Genomic DNA, 26,113 nt, shown 5'->3' on the forward strand with positions numbered 1-26,113 from the left:
AGATGGAATGATAACTTTAAATAACTTCAAAAAAATTCATTTTTTTCCAATCAGGAACCGGGTTTAAAAATGTTGGTTAACCTTAAGAAACCACTACATATGTGTTGTAGTTAATCAAAAGAAAAAGTAAAAAAAACGGTTTAGCAGACTAAGCTAGTCTGAGATTTGTGGAACTACCTTTGGCTGCGTGGTTTTGGGCTGTGGGACTGCACGCTAGCAGGGTCAACAGAGCTCTAGCTGTCAGCTTTTTTAAAGGGTCCTGATGGCTCCTCTTCTCAAAACTCTAACATCAACAGAAAAAGACGGATGCGTTGCACATAACCATCAACTCAACGAAAACCATCAGAGCTGACATGTGTGAATTATTTTAATAAGTTTAGTCCCAAGGTCTAGATGGACGTACCTGCAGTAACAGTTCACACAGTTGGCTGGCTGGGGGACCGTTCACGATGTCAGACAGAGCTGCTGCACACATGGAATTGGAGGTTACTGCCTCGTCACCTCGACTCTTCGTCTCCTCGGTGAAAATCGCAGAGAGGAAATGCAGTGCCACAGTGTGGAGGAGAGGATCTGCAAACTTCTCAGTCACACACAGTGATAATGTTCCTGCAAAGACACAAGGAAGGAAAAAAATAAACGTTTGTTTGAAGGAGAATACTGTTGGTTCCTTTTAATGAGTGACACTCCAAAACAAACTGAATCACAGCAAGACAAAGTGGAAAATCCACTGTTTCAATACCTCGACAGCCGGATATTAGAGGCGGAGAAACACCCTAATCATTTGAATGCGTGAGCAGACACCCAGACGTGGTAAACATGTACACGCAGACATAAATACACACACAAAGGCTCAGCATTCATCTTTTACTGGACTCATCAGATTACCCTGCTGCGCCATTAATCACAGGGAGCGACAATCGGACGAGTAGAGGTAGTATACGAAGAGGATGCAATTATCTTCTCCTGGCATCTTTTCTAGGAAAGTTAATACACAGTAATGGTGCAACTAATGTGTTAATATGATGCATTTTTTTCTTTTAAAAAAAATGTAAATAAAAAAAAAAGAAGCTGCACAAAAACAAACAAGCTAATCCTGATTATTTAGCGAGTCGCTATAATCAGCATAATTACCCTCATCGTAGTAATTGGTATTTGAAGGAAACAAAAATGTGCCAAGATCTTGACTCCTGAAATGCAGTGGGTAAAAAACTCACAAAAACAACAAATGCAGACACAGGCTGCAAGTCACACGGACAACAACGTAAGTCTTTCCAGGGACGCAAAGAAGTGATGAACCTGGGTATGTTCCTTCCGTTTTTGCTCATTTTCCAAAAGCCGACTTCAGTAACAAACGTGTTTGTTCATTTGGTGCTTGGTTTGTATCTGCAGTGTGTTTCTGTAGTTGGTTGTGTTATGTATTTGCAGTGTGTTGTGTGTAGATGTTTTCATAATTTGCTTGCGTTTCATCTTTGTAATTTTAAGCTGTCAGGGCCACCATACCTAAATATGTTATCGCAAATTTATTATTGCATAAGTAACCTAAAATGTATGATTACACACATTTTGTCACTTTTACTCACACACGCACCCGTGCAAACAGAGCAGCGTATCGGTGTACCTGCAAATGTCCGCCAGCGTTTCCCCAGCGCAGCAGAGACAGATGGGTAAGCCGCCGAGCTGTCCCTCCTCACCAGAGTAGCCAGGAGCATAAACACGTCTGCCCAGCACAGACAAACCGTGTTCTGGGTACCTGCATCTGAAGAGGGGAAAGAGTGAGTCACACGCTTAATGACACAAGACAGCCACAAAGCCACACACAGATCACACTGTGGAGCACTCTGCAGACAGTGTGAGAATACACGTCTGTATATGGCTTGTAGCTGAGGCATTGCCAACGCCTGTTGTGACAGTAGTATATACATTATATAGGATAAGGGAAACATTTTAAATGTTTAGGGACTATTATTACCAATTTTACAGAGATTCTGACCTAATCCTCTGGTGTCCAGCATGAGCACTGCTACCAGAGTCGTCAACAGCTGTTTCAGGACGTCCAGCTCAGGAATCAGTTCCTGACTCACTGTGACACATGACTGCAGCAACTTAGAGAAGCTGGACAGGAACTGCAGTAGGGTGACAAACTACAAACACAGAAATTGATACATATTGAACAAAATGCAAGTACACATGTACAACATGAGAGAAAAAGTGAAAATGAGTGAGAGTTTTTGAAGCTAATTTTCCCTGCTAAAAATGAGTATGAGTTTGAGATTTTAAGTGGTAAGCTGTTATAACAAAATTTAAAAAATTAAAAAAGTTGAAAAACTCTTTAGAATGGTCTATCACAATGTTCTTTACCTGGCCCTTGATGTCTTCTCTCTCTCCTGGTAGTACGTTGGGTGAATTCAGCTCGTTCACACATTTCTCGATGGGCCTGACATCCACCAGACTGAGAGAGAGAGAGAGAGAGAGAGAGAGAGAGAGAGTAAACATGATGGGAAAAGCTTGTGTGTTTGCAAAAGAGTAGCTTGAGGGGATTATGGCTACAATTAACATGAACTCTCTGCTGAATAAAATGTACACATATTTATACATGATATATTTTCAATAATATTTATAATGTAACAGGCCTCACAGTGTTGATTTAATGTTAATTTCTTATTTACACTGACAAAAAATCCAGAGGATGTGACTAAAAACTAAAACAATTAAATCAGTAGGAAGCAATAATATAATATGCTGTGGGGTGAATATAACAACTCTTAAAACAGCTATAGTGTATATTTATTTAATATTTTCATGATTAACAAATTGGAGAGAGGGGGGTGTTTTGAAGTGCACCGAGCATGTGGCATCTTACCTGGCCAAGGCTGGCAGGAGCCAGTTGTGTCGAATGGCGCTGAGGGTGAAATCTGACAGGATGGACAGCAGATTAGTCAGCAGGCCGCAGTGGGCCGTCAGAAGGTCGGGCGTTACCATGACGACGGGTTCCACAGCTGAGGACTCGCCCTGCCGGGAGTCCTGGGAGTTAACTGACTCGCTGTTGTCTGTGTCACTCTGGCCTGCAAGACACATTAATAGACAGCTAACAGAGATGGTTCCCCAATGGTGCGCGCACACTGGTGTGTGAATCACGTCCCTGAGCCACATGATGGAAAATATCAAACTGAGGTCAAAATATCAGGGAATAATGTTCTACTGTTTAAATTGAACGTGTAACATTAAGACAAACACACAACTGTGGGGAATGTTTCCAGTTCATAGTGATCACTGACCACCATGAGGATCACTGCTTTGAAAGAGAAATAACGTGATGGTTCATATGTTATGAAGAACTAAACCATGCACGTGTACACCCACCCACACCCACACACCCACCCACACCCACACACTCTCTCTCTCTCTCTCTCTCTCTCTGTAGTACCTTGAGCCATCAGCCTGCTGGCAGGGGCATCATCCGAGATGCTCAATGAAGAGAAAGCATTAGGGGTGTGTGGCCCCGACCCTCTGATCTGTAATGGATAAAAAAGCATCACTTTGGACTTAATTCAGGGGTTTACTTGTAGGTTTTAGATATTCGAAGGTGCCAGAGCAGCTGCTGACCAAGGTGCTGGATGTAGAGAGGGAGCTGGAAGGTCTCCTTGAGTTGACAGAGGGTGCTGGTGGGTCGCATCTCCAGGACCACAGAGAGTTCTCTGAATCTAGATGAGTAGATAAACAAAATGACACGAGGACTAAAATGACATTTTATCAAACAATAACATGATTTATGGGTGGAGAAAAACAAAATTGGGGGATTTTTTAATTTAAACAACACAACCAATACAATTTTTTTCATATCCATATTATCAAAGCTCTAACATTTCTCTTTTCTGAGTTCCGTCATGAGCGAGATGAAAGAAACGTACCCAGTGACTCACTCTCCTGGGTAGCGCCACTGCTGGCAGGTTGGAGGTGGAAAGTGTACCTGCCTCGGTAACAAGCGGAGGCAGAGAGAGCCACATGCTGGAAGTACTGACAGTGGTAGAGCAGAGCCTGGAGCGCCGGGAGGCCCACCAGAGAGACGCCAGACACCTCGTCGTGGACACACGGGTGCTGGGAGAGAGGATGATGAATGTGGGAAAGAAGCAGAGATGAGGGCACAGTAAAAAAAACTGCTGTATCACCTCCAGGGACTCTCCACAGTGGTCAGAGAAAGAATTAAACACCATCCAGCTGCTCCACATTTGTCACTAGATCTATATTTTCAGCAGTTAGTTGTGGCAGTGATAAAGACCGGCCTTTCACATGTACTTTTATTGTTTGTTTTTTTTAAACCCCTAAATGACACTCATCAAATGTAAGAGTTTTGTTGTTTTCTTTTTCTACATGGCCTGATTTGATCTATATCCAATTGTTGCTTTTTAAAAACTAAAATAGTTTTCACCTCTCACAAAAAACACTCCCTTCACGAGTAAGGATGTTCAAAATTTAAGATGCTGTTTGTGTTTAGACTCAATCATTTTGGAAGCGAGTGCCGGAGGCCTAGAAACACCCCTGGTTTGAACTTTACATGGGTCAACAAGAGAGGAGAGGACAGTTAGGGAATGAGAGGGCAGGGAAAGAAAGAGAAAGAGAATAAGCAATGAAAAACAGTTCACGGTCTATAAAAGGCTGTCTGAGCTGCTGACCTGCCAGTCAGAGTCCTTGGCCTCCTCTGCGTTGGCAGGCATGGGCATCACCAGCAAGTTCTGCAGGATAAACGCCGCCTGGACAAACGTGTCAACAAAAGAGGCGCGCGCGCGCGCACGCACGCACACACACACACACACACACACACACACGGTCAAGTTAGACTCCATCAGCAACAGTGCCATCTGCCTGTATTTGACTGGTAATACATGTAACAACATATGTAATAGATGGGGTAAGCTATTGTCAATCATCTCTGCAAATATGAAAAAAAAACACCTAGTGGTCCCCATTTTGGCCAAGGAACTCCTCTGAGAAAGTTATTTATTTCCTGTGTACAAAAATAAAAATGGGTTGTTCAGACCATAAGAGAGCGCAATTGCCGTTCTAACACTGTACCTCTCTGCGGACCATGCTGCTCTCCTGCTGATCAAGCAGGATGTTGAGCAATGTGCCCCACAGACCTCCACTGATGTTCTGACAGCTCGCGCACAGAGCCCTGCATCCGCTGGGCACCGAGGACAGAGCTGCGCCCAGAGCCAAACTTGCAAACTTCACCTGATGAGAGAGAGAGAGAGAGAGACAGCGAGACACAGAGTTCGGTGAATGTTTGAGGACAGAGAGAGAAACAGGAATAGAAAGATATGGGACAGAAACCTGCACAATGTAAAGATATGTTAAAGTGTAAATACAAATTAATTTCACTTAAAGATATTTAGAAGGTAGAACTTGTCCGTACCTCTTGGTCTCGATCCACCCATAGTGGGATGAGCCAGGCCAAACCTAACTGACAGTTACTAGGCTCCTCAACAGCTGCCTCACCCCCCAAAGACCACTGGGATATGAAGTTCTTGATACAGAAATAAATGAAGAGTGAAAAAAAATGTTTTAATACGGTGCTGTATTGCGTTTGCTGTCTGCTAAGTACATAAACCTATTAACGGCACATATGTCTGTGGTCAGTTCTGCACCAACGTCATCAGAGCGACATAAGCCCCATGGACACTTGCCTGGTCCTTGTTTTCAGCCAACATCTCATGGGACAGGTGGAGCAAGCATATGACAGCGTTCTTTGTCACACCTTTCCCCATGAAGGACATGGAGTTGCCTCCCCACTCAACATAAAAAGAGGAGATCACCTGTGGAAAGGACACAGATTATATTGGGAATAACAATTTAAAAAAAGAATGAATTAAATAAAGAGCAGAACAGTGCAATCATATATTTCATTGTTTTCCATCCAAAATTCCTCATCCTGAACCTCCTCAACTGCATGTTGATTGTATTTGGTGAATAGCTTTTATTGATGTTGCTCCCAGTTTATGTTTTTTTTTTTCATTCGAACACCAAAGACAAAGTCAGTTGACTGAACAAAAGAGTTCTTGTTTCTGAGCTGGTGATCACCGTTCACTTATCATGCAACTCACTGCATCCAATAGAAAGATAAATACAGCAGAGACTAATTATTTTTTCCTTGATGCGCCATCAGGAAGTGGGACTGCGCTGGAGAGCAGATGAAGACAGAGGAGCCCAAGGCCTGCTGAGCTTGACGGGCACCGCAGAGCCAGAGGATTCTGGATGAGAGGTGGGTCAGACGCTTGGGAAGGCTGCAGTTAAAGAGTTAGGCATCTGATTGTTGTCAGAGAGAGATGGAAGTACAGTAGCTACCGGAGATGTTGATTGAAAGGGAAATTAACCTCTAGTCCTCATGTGATCTTGATTCATGCCCATTGTGTAAACAAAATAATCTATTCCACATGGGGGCTTCATTCCCACACACAAAAATAAAAGTACGGACACTTGTGCTGAGGACTGCAACGCAAGCTGGTCCACACTGTTACACTATTGTTTTATGGACTGTTGAACAGCTGAACAGACGGAACAGGCAAGCCTGATTAATGTCATCAGCCTCGCAGTGTGGCACATCTCATCAATGACATTTTTCATGTATTGCGATTCATGTCCCATAACCATATTTTGCTTGATTTTAATTAATTCCTCAGAAAGTTAGGTGTTTTTTTTTATCAGTTTTTGTAGACAGTTGCATCTCTGATGAGATGGTGCGAGGCTCGTATGTGCGCAGGCAACACGTGAAAATATTCACAATCCTGTGAGCACATGAGCCACAGACAAACACACATACACACTCACTCACTCACAAACACGCACCTCTAACAGCCCACTGAGATACTTTGAGCAGAGGGAGGGGGGCTCCAGGTCAGGGCAGTGGGAGCTCCAGCCAGGCTGGGCAGTGAGACTGACCATGCCCTGCAGTGTCCTCTCCAGGCTGGGAAGGCCATAGAAGCACGGGGCATCGGACACCCGCAGGCTCCGAAGCAAACAGACGGCCAGCTGGCTCTTGAAGGGGCCCGCTAGTGCCAAACACAGCCTGGACAGACAGGAACGTAACGAGTGAGAAAAGAGGTAAATAAGCGGGAACCAGACAGCAGGGGGGACAAGAGGCCAAAAGAAAGAGGAACTTTTTTGTGTTTGGCACTCGTTTTCTGAACGACTGAACTCGCAGCATTTCCATCAACAATTAGCTAAAAATAAAAACTTCCCCCACGAGTGGAAGGGTTTCTCCTGATATTAATCAACTTTCCATCCCCACAGGAAGTTTGAATAGTATTAAATTACATTAGAGTACATCCACCTTTCCGACAAACTGATTTTCTTTTATGAAGAAAAAATTATGCAGAGGGCAATACCATAGTAATAACAATAATAGTAGAATCCTGCCATATTGCTAGTAGAAGACGAGTGTTGGAAGGTCAGTTGTGCATTTGTGCAGAATTTAGTACTTTTAGCAGCAAAAAAAACAACAACTTCATATCTATTATGGTAAACTGCAAGAAAAACATTTATCTAACAAACTTATGAAGTTAAAAAATGCAACTTAAAACTGATTTTGACATTGTTGTTTCAAGTGAAGGTTGACATGTTTGTGTGTCAAAAACATCGTACCGGTCAGTGGTGTGCGTTAGGCGGAGGAGTAAGGTATTAAAGAAGCTGGTGAGTTCTCTCTGCAGCCTCTGGCTGACGTGGTTCTTCAGCTGCTCCAGTTCCCCTGTGTTTTCAGTTGAGGTCTGCTTCTCCACATCAAGCAGCAAACTAAGGAGGGACACCGTCTCCTGGAAGATTAATGGATAAATGGACAATAGTTTGGATTTAATGAGAGAATACTTCTGTGCTTGCCTTTTTTTTAACTCCATTGTCCTATACATGTTTCATTTCAACAACTTATGAATGCGTTAGTCGGTTTTTGTTTTCTTTTCATAGGCTATTATACACTGCATAACTGCATTCAGAAGAGTGTTCGGAGGGGTTTTTGACTTTGGTGGAATATATTGTATAAATAGGAAAAAGAAGAGTTGATCCGAAGACCTTTTTAAATTCAAACAATCTGGCCGATGGCAGGGAGGATAGGGACGAGGTGAATTTGTGCAAACACCTCTGTCTCTCCCCACAAAACTCGGGTGCGGAATTTCTTGCAGAGCGGTTGCACACTGAGTAGATAGTTAATTCAAGTGTAGGAAGCGACAGATGTTCCCGAAACAACTCAGTGATTACAGAAAAGTTGGAGCAGAGCAGAGCTACTCACCCCTACCAGGCATTCAATCTGAGTCTGCTTTAGCTGCCAGGGGAAGGCTTATTGTTTACACACACATTAATGAGAAAGCCAAGGTGAGACTGATTAAAATCCTAAAAGCGGCTCCCCCAACTAAAACAGTGCGCTGATTTCTCTCCTCCGGCAAGAATATGAATCCAGCTCTGTTTCAGGAGAGCTCGGGAAATAATCACTGAGGCAGGACGCTGTGAAACTGCTTTTCTGCTTTTATGAGAGAGTAATGCGTTTGGCTCGTCTGACGGCATGTAATGCATTAAAGCTTTGATCGCAGGTTTTGACCCTCTGTGCTGGAGAGGAGAGTCTTTTTAGAGCGAGGAGAAAAATACAGTGAACATGTAATTTGATTAATATTCCAGTTATATACCTATACAGTGCGACAAAAAAAACTTTCCACCAGCAGCAGAAAGAGAAAGAAAAAGTATGTCACACTATATATAGACACACGTATGAATCTATGTATGCAAATATGCCTGCATCAGTCAAAAGTCTGGCATATACACAAATATATTTATCACCATTTGTAAAAGCATGTCACTAGAAAAGATCATCAAACTTTACTTATTCGATGTGCCAAAACTAATAATGACAAGTATAGAAATAATGCAATAACTGGTTTGGAACAGACATGGATACAAAGAAAAATAAAATAAAAAGTAAAGCTTAGAAGCTGGAATAATTACACTATATCACACTGTTATCTGCATGAATAAATATCCTTAAATTGAAAAAGGCTGCTAAGGGGTATCAGTTAAGTTCCAGATGGGGAGAAATTTGTCCTTGGACCCCCCCTAAGTGAATATTTTATCTTCCCTATCTGTATAAATTGCAACACGTAACTCAACCGCAAAGACGCTTTGGGTAGATTTGTTTATTTCCAATGTAATATTACTTTTCTGCCGGCAAGCAGTGGCGTAAAATCTATTATATTTTTATGTATTTTCCTCAATGTGTGATGTTTTTAATCTGCGACAACAGATATGGGTGAAGCTGCTGCATTGGGTTAAAAGATAAGAAGTTCCTCAAATAGTGTTTCAAAGGTCATAGACCAGTGAGTCCTAAATTAGGATATATTTAGCTAATCTTGCTTTGGAAAACCATTATGGTTTTTTTCACAGTTTTTTCTTAATAGAGCACTATTCCAAAGGTTCTCTTCCATCATGTCCTACCCAAGTTCACCCAGTCAGTAGGCCCTTATCTTGGCAAGAGTTGTGTTGAGAATATACTGTATATGATCATGTATTTTTGAAATGAGCCCTTCTAGAATTAAAAGAGATCTCTGGCTAAGCTTGAAACTGAAGACATGTTCTGAAAATTTTGTTAATGGCCCTGACGATGACTGGAATGAGTTGGACAAAGGAATTGGTCATCAAAGCATACATTTTAAAATTAGTTATTAAACTAAACTAAACAAGTTTTTAAATTTAGAAATGCCTTGTCTTTGAGAAATTACAGAGACTAATATAGCTCAGGGAATTTTTTTAATACATGTGGGACATAAAAAGAGTAATGAGTAAATTGTAGGTAAGATGTAGCTTCAAAGTGGCATCAGTCTGTTTGGAGTTTGAAGCCTGTAAATATATATATTTTTTAACATTTTCAATAATAGTAACAGAGATATGGAAGAGCTAACACCCCCTGTATTTTAAGCCTGTGTAATAGTTCTATACGAACTTTTAATTGCCTTTATCATACTTATGATTTCTTTATGTTGTAATGTGAGTTTTGTCTCAGTCGTTTGCATTGTGTTAATAGAAAAAGCCTGGAGATTTTCAATGCTCCTGGGTCGACAGTTAATTCAACATTTGGGTTCGTATTTGTGGGATTTGTCAAGCAACCAACGACCTGGGTTCTTATCATCCTCGCAGACGTATCCATGTCATTTTAACAAGACACATTCTGTTGGAAAAAATCGATTTCATTTTGGAGGACAAGCTTCCTTTTGTGGAGTTCAGGGGAAGGAGAGAAAACAGCACCTTGGATCCATTGTATTTATTGATTTTAATGAGCTAATCTTATTAAAGTCTTTGCATCTTATTGCATCTAATCAAATTTAGCTGAATATGATATGAACGCACATCTGATTACAGCTTTCAGTGTTTGCCAAAGCAATGAGGGAGAAATATGTCGCCTTACAAAGAAATACTGCACTAATGTAGTGGGGCTGCACTGTGAAGCTTTTCCACGAAGTGACCTGCACCTGGTTGAGAAGCAGTTCCAGTATCCAGCGCAGATCCTTGTCGTCCGGGTCCGATGCAGACTCGGTGTTTATCTGTCTGAAGTAGGCATTCAAAAATCCAATAACGCCCACCAGCAACCTCTCATCCTCGACACAGGCCGGGCGAACCTGGAGAAACCTGCCGTGAAGGAAGAGACAAAGAGCATGTCAACAGGAGGGCAGTGGCTGAAAGGAAGATGCGCAATAATAACATATTCTAAAGTAAACACTGACATAGAACTTTTTAAGTTCTATCAACTATTATTTTCCCTGTTTTCCTCTTTGCTTTGTTGTTAAAGATTCATTGCACAGAGGAAATGTTGGAATACGATATATACCGCTGGAGAGGAGAAACCTAGATTATAGCAGAGGGTGTTTAAACTGATGGGATCAACAGAAATAATTAACATGCTTAACTGTACTTTCATGGATTAAATGTACTCTCATGGTTGCTCTTTTTTTCTTCATTATTTCTGAAGCTAAACATTGCATCACAACATTTTAATTTGTTGGGCAAAGATTTAGGATTAGAGCAGTTTTAAGGAAGAAAAGCTCATTTTAAAAACAAAGATTGTGATAAAGGAAAGCTAAATATATTTTTTCTTTAATGGTTATCAGAACTTTTGGTAAAAAAAAGAAGAAATAAATATATAAATCAGGACAATACCAAGCAGAAAAACAATGGGGAAAACGTACAGATCAAAAAACGTCCAAAATTATTATTTTTGTAGAATATATCATCCTTCCTCAAAGACGCTTTAACAATCATATCAGGGCACTGGAATCAGAAAAGGCATTAAATGCTATCAATACACGTCCGTTTTTCAAAATTACACAAAAGACAAAGCGATACTGTGAGCCATGGAAAAACACTTTGTTCACAGCAAGTACTGTTTTGTTCTACAGCTGCAGTAATAATAACTGCCGCCATGAAACCTTCCCATTATTTTCTTAACTCATTAACCTTATCGAGACATATTTACAAACTTGGCTATTAGCATGTGAAACTGCTGTAATTAAATTTCTGTGCAATGTACCTGCTCACTGCCGCCTGCCAACTGAGGGAGTGCAGGGTGCCCCTGCAGCTGTGGGTGGGGATGTGCGGGAGGCTCAGTCTGTCGATCAACAGGTAGAGGCTGAGCCTGGAGAGGGCAGAGGTCACAGAACTGTGTGCTGCTGCCGTGACGATGGCCTGGATGCAGTCCTGCAGCGCAGCAGGAAGGTGCGTAGCCTGCAGCGACAGGATCTGTGCTTCTGACAGCTTTAGGTCGGGATGAAATCTGTGGAGAGCAAAACGAAAACGACTAAAAGAATATATTCATAATCTGATGACATGACGACTGATGGGAAGTGTGCTGCATAAGCAGCAGAAGCATAAAGAATGCATTAAGAATCGCTTTTGATCTCCAATCTGGGGGGCTGAGGCAGTTATAAGTCATCCTGACAGAGTTGTTATCTGACAATTACTTGAGACGAGCAGAGGCAGCAACGATCATACCAGCTACATTTAAGGAGCTGTACTCGAGAAAAATGTCAAACTAAGTAATAAAAATTAAGGAGGGAAAAACCTTTTTTAAAAACTTTTTAAAAAAGACACAACATTATCACAATCAAAACAAAGTAGTGAGTCCAAGGAAGATATCTCTCAATTTCAAAGACCCCCCCAATGATAATTTAGTTCCAGAAAGATTTTAAACATCTTTGCAGTAATCACGCTGGATGAAACTGTGTGAGAGACGTTCTAATCTGTTAGAATTAGGCCAGATTAGAAGCAAATGGAGATGCTGAGCGTCCGAAAACAAATTCTGCCCTACAATTGTCCACAAGAGAGACCAATGTGTACGTGTGATAGAAGAGTCTGTGTCTTTGATAAAAAAAAAATGGAATGCAATGGAATTACTGTCTCGTTCAGTTTCACTAAAATTCAACATTTTGTGCTTCAAAACAAACCAAATATTACACAGTCAGCTAAGAAAAATACAATAAAACTTGGGAAAAATCTTAATAGATTAATCAATATACAGTAAATGAATAAAAAACTACAAAAAGTTAGAGTGTATATTATTATTATTGAGTACAATATCATTTTGTCTTGACTTCTCCAGGTTATCTTCCATCACAGTTTTTACATAATAACACAACATGACAATCTCTGGTAATAAGAGTAACAAACATGAAGGCTCTTACTCAGGATCCCCGGTGGAGATGCCGCGCAGCTCCTCGAGGAGGTTGTCTATCCCAGAATGCCATGCGGTGTTCCAGGCCACCTGCAGGGCTTGGCGGGCAGGGGCCAGGGTCAGGAGGCCAGAGGATGGAGGCAGCACACAGCGGTACGGGCTGACAGCGTGATGACTCGCTGCCTGGAAAGGGATGTTGTATCTGGGAGGAAAGTTAGAAGAGTCAAATGTTGTGATTATTGCTTGTCACATGTTGGTGATGAGGCCCGCAGCCCTTCAGAACTCCGTGGATCATTTTACCTGCGAATTACTGTCAGTGGCAGGGAGAACGGTGTGAGAGTCACATCTGCGCTGCGTTTGTCTGACCTAATATGACAAGAAAGGATCTAGTAAAACAGATTTCTGCATTGTTATTAGAAGCATAGTTTCAATCCAAGAGGGGAGAAAAAAATTACCATATCTCAATGCTGGCAATCTCGTCAAATAGCAGTAAACTCATGAGGACAGCGATCTCATTTCCACTGCTTTTGTTCTCCTTTAATATCAAGGATGCTAAAACAGAGACACGACATAGACAATAAACATAATAACCACACCCTAAATTTTAAATCTCTACTTCATAAATACATTCATAGGAATTTTACATTTTCAAATCTAATTAGAGAGACGGACACTTTTATGGTGACTCATAAAATGAGCTGTGCAAACATCACATTTGTAATGTTAAGAATCCTGCCACTTATTTTTGCAAACCTCTCAATAACACATATACAGGTAATCACAATAAAGACAGTATAATTTAAAAATGAGAGGCTGCCAACAAAGCCACAGCATTGCAAAAAAATCCAGACGATGTACTGGTGCTGAGGCGAACGGCATAGCAATATGCCACTTACTACAGTGTGACAACATGGTATGCTATGCATCAATGGATGCGTTGCCTTTTTTTTGGGGGGGGGGATGTGCCCTCGAGCTATACAACACAATATATAGCTGTTACTTAATGAGCTGTCTTGTCAATGTACCCCTAAGCAGTGTGAGGAGCAGGAGGTTGCGCTGCGCCAGGCTGTGCCTCAGAGACGGATCAGCGTACACCAGCTTCCTCAGGATACATACACAAGGCTCCAGCAGGCAATCCGAGCTCTGGGGAGAACAGCAACATACGCATTTGGATGTTTAATTTTAGGGAAAACACAAACACACACATACTCTCTCTCTCTTTTTTTCTCCTCCTGCTCTGTCTCTCACATATATAAATGCAAAGGAACTCTTTACTGTCACCCCAAATAAGCTAAACCCAACTTTAGTGCAGGATGCAGGCAGTGGAGGGTTGGAACAAATATAACCCGCGGGCAACTTTCTTTCACACACTTGTGAGCGGAAACAAGTCATTCTCTGTGGGCCCCATTCTTCCACCTACAAGGAGCCATATACGATGGATGATTACCCCTGTTAGCAGCTTCTGATTCTGATTCCCGGGAATGATCAGCACACTGCAGTAACTAGAGGGGAAAAACATCGCTGGTGATCAGGGCCTGTCTGACACTACTAATACAGGCCATTTCATCCTTCCGTCATGCACGCCTATGTGGGTTTCCACCACATCTCCTGGTTGCACATGAGCACATATAATATAGGACATTCAGTACACACATCGGTTTGTTTTTACCTTGTTGCCTTTGACGCTCTCCATAATGAAAGAAATGACTGTGTCTGTTATTCCGAGACTCTTCAGCACCGGGTGCATTGTTGTGTCTGCGGGAAAATGTGAGAACAATTTACTACACTGACAAAAAGGATTTGCATAATCTTCAAATATTTGCTCTCGCTGCTCGTCTAGAACATATGGTGGTAGAAAGGCACAAACTCTGTTGCAAATTGTGGTTTTCACAAAAGGAAACTATTTCTTTTGAAGGGGGATCTTTCACTCGTGTATCATACAAATGTTTTAAGTTGTTTCCAAAAGTACATCAAATAAATTCTACAATTCACGCCTTTGAAACTTGTTTTCATGTTGTTGACGATTCAGACGCTACGCATCATCATGGAACATCATGCTCAATATCCTTCTCAAATCAACCATAATGGGGATGGGACTTGTTCGGAACAGCGTTCTGCTCTTGTAACTAGTGACTGTGTTTCTAATTCAAATAGATTTATTTTTGGTTCTCCTCTTTTAGCTTTTGCGGCTAACTCACCTTGCAGCACAACAGACAGCTGTTCCGCAGCCGATCTTCTCAGAGAGATGTCGACGGTGTCTGAGGACAGGATACAAAACAGCTTCTCCACTGACTCCACCTAGCCAACATTATACACACAGAGTTAGCACTTCTTCATTTCTGTTTGTACACAAGTAAAGGCAAGTGTGTTCCTCTGACTCTGTATGTAGATTTGCACCTTGAGGACAGACTTGCTGTTCGTATCCAGTGAGATGTCCAAAGGATTTCGGAGGCAGTAGAGATTGGGCAGTGTGGACATCACCGCTTGATCCAGGTCTGGTCTGACTGTTTTAACTTCATCAGCGTTAGTTAGGTGGGGAGTCACTTGTTGCACTGCTGCTATTCTCACACTGTTTAGAGCAGGACATTTCAATGAAAATCACTAAAAACATGCTAAAACATTGTTTTATCTACATCAGAGCACCAATACTGAGTTGAAAATGTTACCGGCTGTTCCCGTTTTTTTTTGTTATTGTTTATTAATACAGCATCCAAATGACAACTGGTTGTCAGTAAAAGTGGCTGGCGAGGCGGACAAATCTATTATTAGACAAATTCATCCGTTGCCAAAATTTCAGAGAGCTTGTCTGCCGGCCAGTGTCTACTGTTCATTTTCCACCTTTATCAATATTCATGGCCTGGGACAGGATGCCTGTTCTACACAGAACTCTCTGAGCATTTAGATGACTTGATGAACACATCACCTGACAGAAAAAGACAGTGGTAATACATCCATCCCAAGTGTTGTATACACACACACACACACACACACACACACACACACACACACACACACACACACACACACACACACACACACACACACACACACACACACACACACACACACACACACACACACACACACACACACACACACACACACACACACACACACACACACACATCCCTGTTAATCACACACAACTGGGGAGGCGCACAACCCCCAAACAAACAAACACGCAGATACAAACACCGACAAAAGAAAGACTTGGAGTCCAAACTCACGCAGGCTGTTTAGTGAAGAGGAGTCGGAGCGCTGCTTTGAGCTTGGCTGTACTTGGAAACACGTCGTCTCTTGCCACGTCCGACGTGTCACTTATCAGCAGGACACAGTTACCCAGTGACTCTTCAGTGCCGACATAACCCTGCCACACACACAGTCAGACACGCACGCAGTTCTCAGACTGCCTTGGCAGGCAATGGAGCAAACAACGGGGAATTCCAGCGAAGCAGCAAAACAGTAAATAAAATATGCATCGCTCTGATTACGGGTGGTTTCATTTCGTTCTTGTTGACATGGCGGGCATATCTCTGAATGGCCTCCTCGAATTAAATCACACTTGACAGCCTAGTCAAAATCTCATGTATATTCATGACAAATTTCCAGGCTTTCTGTTGCCTGGAACTGAACAATTAATAAAAGCTTGTTTTGTTTTTTCTCCACCCAAAAAGGAAGCAATATAACACAGAATATGTAAATGAGAGAATGAATAAATTTTTCTCACTGGCAGCTCAATATGCAGTCTTTGTGGCCCAAGAGCGCTTAAATTGCACTTTTGATCGCAGTTGCTTTGATTGCGCAGAACATACCCCCCCGCTCCATTAACATAACGTAATAAGTTCCAAACATGATGCTGCTTTATGAGCTCTGCAGTTGCCAGTACAAATAAAATGAAGCCTCCACAAAGAGCACAACACCTGTAATATAGGCATGACCGGGTAAAGTGCCTCATTGAATCTGTCCCAGGCGGATGCTGTCATCATCAATCGTCCCTTGAGCAGGAATAGCAGGATATCCTTGGCAGCGACATTCACCTATAATTCACAGGTAGAGTGCTGAATTCACAAAGGCACTGCTCATGAGGCATTTACTAACAGGTACTGTAAAGGACAGAATTTCAAACATCTAAATTACGTGACATCTGTGACATTTTTGGCGTTATAACCTTAAAGTAATGTAAAATAACTCTAAAAAAAACTTAAAAACACACAATGACCCCAGTACCTTTACCCTAATGCGTACCTGTATTTTAATGCATGTATTCTTTCAAACTAGAATACATGCATCAAACTACTAACATAAACTATCATATTATAGAACATCCATAATGAGGAGCAGAACAAAGAGAAAAAAAAGATATATATATATATATATGTAATATATACAAGTACCAAGTATAGTACACTTACTTTTTCTGCAGAGTCCTGAAGTCCAAAAGCGCTGATTTCATAGAGCACCCTGTAGTGGAGAAGGAAGTTGACTCCATCACAGGATCCTTGTTCCTGTCGTGACACATTCTGGATGCCAACGCTGTCCTACAGGTTAATGTTATCACACAAAAGCACACCATTAAGCGTCGCTATCCTCTCACTTGCTGCACGACAGCTCCAATTCACTTTAAATGTACTGTAGCCATGCACTCTAGACAGTGCTTGGCAGGATAAAAAGGAAGAAAGTGGGGTTTTTTTTTTAAAGCACACAGTTGAAGAGTCATCCATCTTATCTACTTATGGGCGCTCCCACCAAAAGAGAATCCACATTATTACACTGGTGTATTTTAGCCATGAGACCTGTTCACTTATTTAAACAAATTTAGGAAAAATGGTTTGCTCTGACCTTGACCAGGTTTAGAGCGCATGTGTAGGTTTCCGTCTTAACGGGCAGTAAGGGATGAGACAGCAACTTAAGGAGCAGTTTCTGGCTCTCCGTTTGGAGAAGCGGACTGGGCTGATCAAACTTCCATCTAATGACAGTGGACCAAAATAACAAAGCATGAAAAGGATTTTAATATTTAGACAGTATAAGAAGAGACTTACTTTACATTGCAATAATCTAGGATTTTTTTTAAAGATCTTACAGGTAAGAGCAGATGTGAACACATTCCTTGACGATGGGTAAGTGCTGGTGAAACGGGAGGCCGTCGATGGCTAGGTCTGCCAGCTCCAGTAACTCCAACCAGTTCTTTTCTCCCTTGATGAAGAAATAAATCATGGAATAATTCTATAATGCTTAACGGCTGTGTGCTTATTATTTTTGCCAAAAATGGTTTAAAGATATGCGGGCCGTGTGTCTATACCTCAGCTTCAGCTTCCTTGAGAAAATTGCAGGTGGACTCCATCCAGAGGGCGGCGCGGGTCACCCCCCTGTAGAGGTCATGGTGGTCAGAGTTCACCTGCTCCAAGTACGCTACTGCATTCTCTTGCACGCTGGGTAATAAACTTCCCAATGATGTGTCCAAGCATAGGTGGAAAATGGCTGTTGCAGTGCTTTCTGGAAGATTGTCACCAGCCTGAGCGAGGAAAAGAACCTTGAGTTCTAATCTGTATGAAGTCACATAAAGTAATGACAGGTTTGGTCAAAGAGGCGCAAACACACACACACCTTCTCGGTGGGGAGGATGGTCTGTAGGAGTTTAATGGTGAATATGGCAGTGCCCATGTAGGCCATTCTGTGGTGAATCTGAGAGCTGTGAGGTGTGTCTGCTCGATGGCTCTGATGGTAGCTCAGGATATCCCCCAATAGTTCCATGAAGGCTTGCAGCTTCTCCTTCTAAAATACAGACAGACAGAAATGTAGACAAAAGAAATACACAAACACACCAGCATGCGCACGAGTACTCACATCCCGTGCATGCTCATATTCACAGACACACGCTGACGCACAGCTGCTGGTTGGGAGCCAAGAGAAAAAGATGTGTTCGTTCCAGAGGTTAGGAATTGAATGTAATCAGATTTCAGAGTTATTTTGGGATGAGATACAGATCTCAGTATGAATAAATTGGGAGAATCTATTCTCAACCACTTTATTCTGAGGGAAAAACATACAATAGGGGATAAGCACCAGCAGGGGGCAGTAGATGCCCTGTGCTTTGCTGTGGCTGGCATGAACAGTTAGGCCCATTCCCAAAGGGAAAAACCTAGAGGTCTGGCACAGGGAAGCTGCTCTCCACATAAAGATGACAAAACAGTTCTCAGGCTGCACGACTCTGGGCATGTATTAAACAGCAGAGGGCCAACAGGGGCCTGAGCTTGACAAGTGTATAAGTCCCCCTGCAGAGGAACATACTCTTTAAACAGTCAGGGAGGATAACAAATGATTCTGCAAAAAAAAGAAAACAAAAACACACACACCAATTCAACACAATTCATTGTGTGGACTTTATACACACAGTAAATGAAGTAATTTACTAAACCAACAATTCTGTGCTTAGATAAACCCAAGGGGTACAGCCGAGAGGTGTGCACGTATGTGTTTGAGAGGCTCTTTGTAACCGGCAGAAAGCCTTTGTTACCTTATATAATTCATTCAGCTCGCACCGTATGCCTGCGTGTCTATGGCAAATTGTCTGGCGGCCAACCCAGTCTCCCCCCCCCCCCTTTTCAGTGAAGTGTATCCATTCATCTACATAAGAGGCTGTCTAAGCCGTGTTTTGACTTGCCAGCTCCATCCCCACCAGGCTGCGATCGTCCCAGACCAGCTCGCAAACGCTGTCCCCAAGCAGGGGGATGGCGTCACACAGCAGCTCCAGAACGCGATGGAACACATGCGAACCCTCTGAGAAACGAGAGAGAAAGAGAGCAAGAGCGGGAGGAATTTTTTTTTTTTCAAACAAGATCTAATCATTGCTGATAACACAGAGTGGATCTCAAATGAAAAATAAAACTACAAAGACTTCTACCTGTCTTGAGAAGAGGTATAGCATGCTCCATGATGGCAACAGTGAACTGGGCCAAAGTGAGCTGCTGTAACTGCAGCTCCAGGACATCTTCCACACCCAGGTCGGGAAGCTCCACATGGGCCGAGTCTGCAGGTGACTGGGGCGTCTGAACGGGGGCCTGGAGTGCAGCTCCACCTCTGTGCGAGCTGCCACTGGGTGAATCGCAGACAGGAGAGGGAGACAACTGTAAATTCACGATCTGTGCGTGGACCACTCAAACACAAGGAATGACGTATGAGCTGTACAGGGATGGATCTTAAAAACTGAACATGCCATCACAGGAATAAGAAGTGATTTTTCAACAATGCAGAGAAGCCGCTAGAGGGCTCCTGGTGTTATTCATATTTAGGAAGAAGATTTAAATCCTCAATGCTCTCCCTCGCAGTGTTTTATCTTCATGTGCGGGTTGCTGGTGTCACTTGCAATTTTGTCATTATCAAAGCCACACACAAAAATCCTACTGTGCACAATTTTTCAAAAAGTATAAGACTCTCTTGTTAAATGTAAGGCCTGATGAACAGAATTTACTTCAGTACTGAATAAAAAAAACAATAATTTCAACAAGCGTGGGACATATTCTGACATAATATCACTTATGCCTCAGAAGTGAGACAGAAGCCACGTAAGTCTGTGCTCTCACTCAACATGATTGCTAAAGACATGCGGAGAGAGTAATGAATGTTTTTCTTTTTTCACCATTTTCATTTATTTACATGGCAGAGCTGTACACACCTGTTGGACGCTGCATCTCCGTCTTGGCCATCACCCCTGGCTCTTTGGCCCGTGCGTCCCACTACAGAGGGCCGGGGCGAGCACTCTACACCCGGGGAGGAGGCCTGGGAGCGCTGGGTCCCACGAACCTCCTGGGAGCAGGAGAAGGAGGAGTTCTGGGACACTGGGTCTATCAGTCACACAACAGAGCAACAAGCACATAGTTGTATGATTAATGCAGGAAGGCTAATTAAATGTGGTGCTGTTAAAATATCCCCCGTGTGAGCAATTAGTCAGAAAGATTAGATAGTAATAGTTGTATAACAAATTTTAATTTCTTACATCTAATCAAATTAGAATAAAAATGTAGCTGATTAAATAAATGTTCCGGTGAAAAAAATGTAAAACAACTGGATTGGATTGAAAATAATTGAAATGATTGTCTTCTGAATCGACCAGGTGATTGTTCCTTTATAATATAAGAACATACGGTATGTATGCAAAGAAGATTAGCATGCAAAAACAATTCATCACTACTGGAATCCCCTGACATTAGCATTGAAAAGAAACTGGTGAAAAGATCTGCATATCTAACATAAATCATGAGGCGTGCTACCATGCTTTGTAGAGTAGAAGCTTGGATCTTGATGAAAGCGCAGTCTCCTCCTCAGCCCCGCACAAAGCTGCCGCAGGCAGGAGAGAGCCTGCGAGTGGAGGAATCTCGGCTCACCTTTCCCAGAACCCACCCTCAACAGGGACAGAAGGCTCTGGAAACACAGGATATCAGAGGTGGTGTATTACTGTGAATCAGGAATATGAAAAAGGTTTTAAAAGATTAATTAACTACCAGTAATATCCATTAAGGATATTGTTGTAACTGGGGAAATATTCTGGCTTGTTCACAAAAATAAAAAACAGAGGCCAAGCTGTGAAGAAAAATCCACAAAAACTGTGTATAAACAGGACCGCAACTCAGACAGTGACGGAAAAGTCGTAATAAAGTTCACTTAATAAAAAGGGCAGGGCGGAATTGAATTATTGAAACAGCAATTTGGTCCGAGTTCAGATTTCCTGCCCTTTGTAGCTAATAATGTCATGTCTCTAAATCCAAGTCTTTTAATTTCGCTTAATTGCTCTAGTAACTCAAAGAAGGGGCGAATAAAGCCACGAGAGGAAAAGTACTTTACCGTAGTGTTTTGTTTTTCATGAGGAGACTGCTGGGTGACAGTATGCTAATCGTGCCCTGAGACCAACGTAATATAATGCAGTGCTCTATTAACAAAATAGTAATGTTCACAGTGGCTCATTGGAGCAAAATGTTGCCTCCTCCAACACACTAAGAAAGACTGAAATTACAGATGCACAATTTTTTTGCTGACATAAATACGGTTTTTCTAAACGGGGAGAGAGCATATCTGTTGAATGACCCTGTGTTTCAGGTTGCCCCGTATGAGTTCAGTTATGGTACACACTAACTATACACAAGCACAACTTCTACTTTAGGATTTCTTAAATTCCTCCAAAGCCAAAAAAGACCAGCATTGACCACCTCCTTTTGTACAGAATCCCTGATTTTCAAGAAAAAATGTTCCACCAAGGACTCTGAGGTATATCGGGACACAACTCCACTGCCTGCTCAAGCACAGTAAAGCCCCCAGAGGCCTCCACAACCTCCTGCAAGATCAGGGACAATGCATTATAAATTGGCGTTTTTGTTCAAGGGCGCTATTTGACAGGTTATTATGTTGACAGTGGCCAGAGTGACCATCCCATAAATCCATTATGAGGTGGTCACGCTAGCCCCTCAAAACAAAACACAACATCTAATTGATGTGCGCATACGAATAACAGTTGGAACTGTTGAAAATCAGGAAAGAACAAACAATCTATTATTTTGTCTCTTTGGACACCCATACTGAAAAAGTAAGTATTTTCCATCAGATGAAGGGATCTGTCATGAACGTAGGCTTTGCCAGCATTTTAACTGACAAATAATAATACAGCTTTTAATAAATAAATACAAATAATGACACTGATGCCCTTCTAAAAGGTACAGTACATTCAACAACGTACATAATTAGGAACACCCTACTAACGCCCGGTTTCTGCTTTGCTCTCAAAACAGTCTTGGTTCTTTGTGGCATGGTTTCCACAAGATTCTGGTTCATGTTGACATTTTTGCATCGCATCAGGGCCACTGATTGTTAAGCTTTACTCAGTGCGAAGCTGACAAATCTGCATGGTGCATCCATTAGAAGAGGGTAAAATGTGGTCATAAAGGGATCCAAACGATCAGCAGCAATACTCAGATTGGCTGTGGCATTGAAACAACGATTGATTGGTATTAACGGGGCCCACAGCATTACACCATCAGCCTGGGACCCAAGTCAGGTTGGGTCCATGGATTCATGCTGTTCATGAAAACTTCTGACTCTACCATCCACCTCAAGGCTGGATGAATGAATGTAATGGATGTGCTGCTCATGAGGTGCTTCTCTGCTCACCACTGTCGTAAAGAGTTTTTGAATGAGTTAACATAGCCTTTACTTACCAACAATCAGTCCAGGGTTACAGTCAGGATACATTTTTCCACATTCTGATATTTGATGTGAACAAATCTGATCTATATTTGCTTGATATCGTATTTTCAAGACTATCTGTGTTGTTTTTCACCAAGAACGTGGCAGTGTTCGGTACCTTTACAATACTTGGCCTCTGCAGGAAGATCTCGGGAGGAAAGTCCTGCATGATGACATCACACAAAAGATCACATGTGGTCCGCACCATGTTTGGGTTGTTGCTCCTTAGGGAACTTTTTCGAAAAGAATAAAGCAGTTAACTGATGATCCATTTCAGTGAGACATTTATTATGATATAAGTTTGAGACCAGAGTTGTGTCTCACCTCTCATTGGATGAAAGTATGTGTCTGTCTGTATTTGTCAAAGTCAGCCATGGAAACACAGAGAACTTCAGACATCTCACAGTCTCATGCACTGTAAAACAAAATGAAGATCTCAGGGGGACATATGATACTTCGCCTTTGGGGGAAAATAGAAGGCAAAAATTCAGGATTCAACCAAGCACATTGCATAATATCCATACATGCTTTCAAAATTACTGGTACCTGGGATCTTGTGAGGTGGTATATCTTTACTGGCTAGCATTCTCTTGTGGAAATAGCCCATTTTAGAAAAATCTTCAGGTGGAACAACTGTAGGGGCTGAAGAACAGATAACCGATTTGATGCAAAGTGTTCCATAAATTGCACACATTCAATCAGAGAAGTAAAATTGCAATCTATCTACCTCACCCTCTCTTCCCAACATATAATTATGAACATGATTTTGCAAAAGACAGACTCTAACCACAAACAAATATTAGGCTCAACTCTGAACACCTGTTGGAGCTGTGCTATGTGGTCCGTGTGAGTAGACTGTTGTTTTACTGGGGAGTAGATCGGGTAGCTGGAACAGCTGGTCCAGGGTTCCGCTGATGACAGCTCGCAGCCTGGGCTCAACGTTAGGAGCCAGCTGAGTGAGGAAGTCCACGGCCCCGACGTCTCTCAGCATCTGGGCTGCACTAGGATGCTTGGGAGACAAAAATGACGGGATAAATAGTCATGAAAATGGAAAATACTTTGTCCAGAGTGGCACCATATCAGCAGTTAAGAATGTGAATTGGCATTTGAACGACACTGGGCGGGCATCATTGCATTTATGCCCCTGTTAATGGTCATTGCAAAGTACACTGTGTTTATGGGTTGAGCACAGAGGAATCATGTTGGTGCTATATATTGGAAAAAGGGAAACATTTATCCCCTATTGACTCGCTGATAAAAGTCTGGTCAGTGTTGTGAAAGGCTCAAACCAAAGCCAAAATACATTTACAGCTTAACGTTCTATTTCCATTTGCCACATTTATTTATAGGAATCGGCTGCTGAATACACTTTTCCTCTCAAACCCACTGCCCATTCACAATGATCTGCCACTCAGATATTTACTCATCTAACCTTCGATAAGGTTGTGAGCAGCTCCAGCGCCTCCTCCTGCATGGGCACCTCGGGGAAATTGAACCACTCCAGCAAGTACACAAACAGCATCTTCTCTTGGACAATGTCAGAGACGGAAATCAGGGAGTGGTCCAGCTTGCACACGATGCTCTTCAGCGCTCGAACTCGTATCTCCACCAGCGAGTGGCCTGCGGTTTACAGAGAAAAACAAAGTGTTGAGTTGGAGGGAGGCATTGAAGCACGATTGACTGTAGCAAAGTTTTTTTTTGCTTTTGAACTAGCTAGTTAGCTCGTATTGAGTTGGAAGTGCAGGGAACTTAGCTCAAGGTTAGCGTCAACAGTTAGCTACATATCATACACACATAACAGCTGGCTAACAATTCACTGTTAGCTAACGTGCAAGCGGATATCTTAGCTACTAAGTTAGCCTACCTATTTTCTTTATAAGGGGCGATAACTCCATGTCCAGTGTATATTGTTTTAAAGAACACTTTCTAAAAAGTAAAAAAAGAAGCTCCAGCATCAACTATCACGAATTGTCAGTCTGGTGTCATGTCAACAACGTCTGCTTGTGCCCGGGTTTGTTTTCAACGACCGCGCCAGCGTCACTCCACTTCCGGTCCGGAACCAGGGTGCGTTCAAGAGGTGCAACTGTGCAGCGTTGTTACCCTCACTGCAGACACGCGCCTCTAAAAGGCCCTTTTACACTATTGTATCTACATATACAACGTGTACATGTAGATACACTGGTGTAAGCACCAAAAAGAAAAATAACTCTTCAATTCTATTGCATTAATAAACAGCGCATAACTTTTACTAGAGATCTGCACTTATTATATTTATAAACAGTGCAGAACTTTTCATAATGATATACTAATCTAGCCATTTTTTTTAAACCAACATGCAACAACAAAGATCATCAGAGACCACACGCTGCATAAAGGTCAAAACACACATAAACAAACAAAAAGGCCTCACATATTCCAAGTACATGCTGCATTCACAAAGCCGAATAGCAATTATAAAAACCATCCAAAAAGCATATGGTAATTATATGTGGCTGGCACCTGGCCCCCATCAGTCCACCTTTGTAGTGCAAGATGTAAAACTTGCCGCATGACTCGCATAAGTGTGCCACATGGGAGTGTGCACCACTCTCATCTGATCTTTTGAAATATTATGTAAACATTTAAAAGCAGGGTTTTTTTTCCTGACTAGCATCATTGGTGTTTCAAGGCATGTTTCAAAATCAATGAAGGTTTTTGCATTGAGTAAAGTTTGGACAGTAAGCCACGTTATCTTGTCATTACACTAATCTTCTCAAACATTGACGTTCTCAAAAACCAGATTAGATGTGCATCACTTCTTAACACAAGTGCAGGCATGAATTATTTCCATACACTGTGTGTAAATGAATCTAATTGCACATGATCTCACACTTGAGATGTGATGTGGATATGATCAGCTGACAGGGTGATAATTAATTAATTTAGCAAATGATAATTTGAGCCGACAATGATGTGATCACACAGCTTTTGAGGAATTCAGGAGGGATTTCATCCCATTAATAATTTGCCCATGAACTGTGTGTTCTTTATCACCTAGATTATTTAAGAGTTTGAGGAAGGGAAAAGGGAGAATGAAGATTCATACTTTCCTAAGTGATTGTTTTACCACAGCACATGTAGGCAAATTTGTGCCCACATGTTCCCCTCCAGTTTCTCCTTAAGTTATTTCAAATTTAGATACAGCATTTTTCT

General features: G+C 42.0%; 1 protein-coding gene across 3 annotated transcripts in view; it reads right to left on the bottom strand.

Moving 5' to 3' along the window:
* rttn (rotatin) overlaps positions 1-24,958 on the bottom strand; it is a 31,456-nt gene extending 6,498 nt beyond the window's left edge. For 2 of the 3 annotated variants that reach the window (XM_035619319.2, XM_035619321.2), the window contains exons 1-41: positions 24,786-24,958; positions 24,354-24,541; positions 23,741-23,930; positions 23,468-23,563; positions 23,246-23,336; positions 23,040-23,154; positions 20,959-21,109; positions 20,364-20,532; positions 19,593-19,783; positions 19,353-19,468; positions 18,296-18,463; positions 17,991-18,203; positions 17,772-17,884; positions 17,531-17,657; positions 17,104-17,229; positions 16,612-16,728; positions 15,919-16,058; positions 15,089-15,260; positions 14,890-14,989; positions 14,361-14,446; positions 13,717-13,834; positions 13,147-13,243; positions 12,992-13,057; positions 12,702-12,893; positions 11,552-11,794; positions 10,497-10,653; positions 7,636-7,802; positions 6,841-7,060; positions 5,682-5,810; positions 5,411-5,521; positions 5,071-5,229; positions 4,671-4,748; positions 3,909-4,095; positions 3,604-3,701; positions 3,425-3,512; positions 2,861-3,062; positions 2,359-2,449; positions 1,970-2,141; positions 1,619-1,756; positions 404-606; positions 178-283 (exon numbers count right to left, since the gene is read on the bottom strand). In XM_035619319.2, coding sequence (XP_035475212.2) covers positions 178-283; positions 404-606; positions 1,619-1,756; positions 1,970-2,141; positions 2,359-2,449; positions 2,861-3,062; positions 3,425-3,512; positions 3,604-3,701; positions 3,909-4,095; positions 4,671-4,748; positions 5,071-5,229; positions 5,411-5,521; positions 5,682-5,810; positions 6,841-7,060; positions 7,636-7,802; positions 10,497-10,653; positions 11,552-11,794; positions 12,702-12,893; positions 12,992-13,057; positions 13,147-13,243; positions 13,717-13,834; positions 14,361-14,446; positions 14,890-14,989; positions 15,089-15,260; positions 15,919-16,058; positions 16,612-16,728; positions 17,104-17,229; positions 17,531-17,657; positions 17,772-17,884; positions 17,991-18,203; positions 18,296-18,463; positions 19,353-19,468; positions 19,593-19,783; positions 20,364-20,532; positions 20,959-21,109; positions 23,040-23,154; positions 23,246-23,336; positions 23,468-23,563; positions 23,741-23,930; positions 24,354-24,541; positions 24,786-24,876 — 5,782 coding nt within the window. In that variant the 5' untranslated portion in view covers positions 24,877-24,958. The remainder of the gene's footprint in view (positions 1-177; positions 284-403; positions 607-1,618; positions 1,757-1,969; positions 2,142-2,358; positions 2,450-2,860; positions 3,063-3,424; positions 3,513-3,603; positions 3,702-3,908; positions 4,096-4,670; positions 4,749-5,070; positions 5,230-5,410; positions 5,522-5,681; positions 5,811-6,840; positions 7,061-7,635; positions 7,803-10,496; positions 10,654-11,551; positions 11,795-12,701; positions 12,894-12,991; positions 13,058-13,146; positions 13,244-13,716; positions 13,835-14,360; positions 14,447-14,889; positions 14,990-15,088; positions 15,261-15,918; positions 16,059-16,611; positions 16,729-17,103; positions 17,230-17,530; positions 17,658-17,771; positions 17,885-17,990; positions 18,204-18,295; positions 18,464-19,352; positions 19,469-19,592; positions 19,784-20,363; positions 20,533-20,958; positions 21,110-23,039; positions 23,155-23,245; positions 23,337-23,467; positions 23,564-23,740; positions 23,931-24,353; positions 24,542-24,785) is intronic. The other variant, XM_035619320.2, reaches the window with a different exon arrangement.
* Between the last annotated feature and the right edge of the window lie 1,155 nt (positions 24,959-26,113).

The sequence above is a fragment of the Scophthalmus maximus genome, chromosome 21 (genome assembly GCF_022379125.1).
Source record: "Scophthalmus maximus strain ysfricsl-2021 chromosome 21, ASM2237912v1, whole genome shotgun sequence".
Taxonomy (NCBI): domain Eukaryota; kingdom Metazoa; phylum Chordata; class Actinopteri; order Pleuronectiformes; family Scophthalmidae; genus Scophthalmus; species Scophthalmus maximus.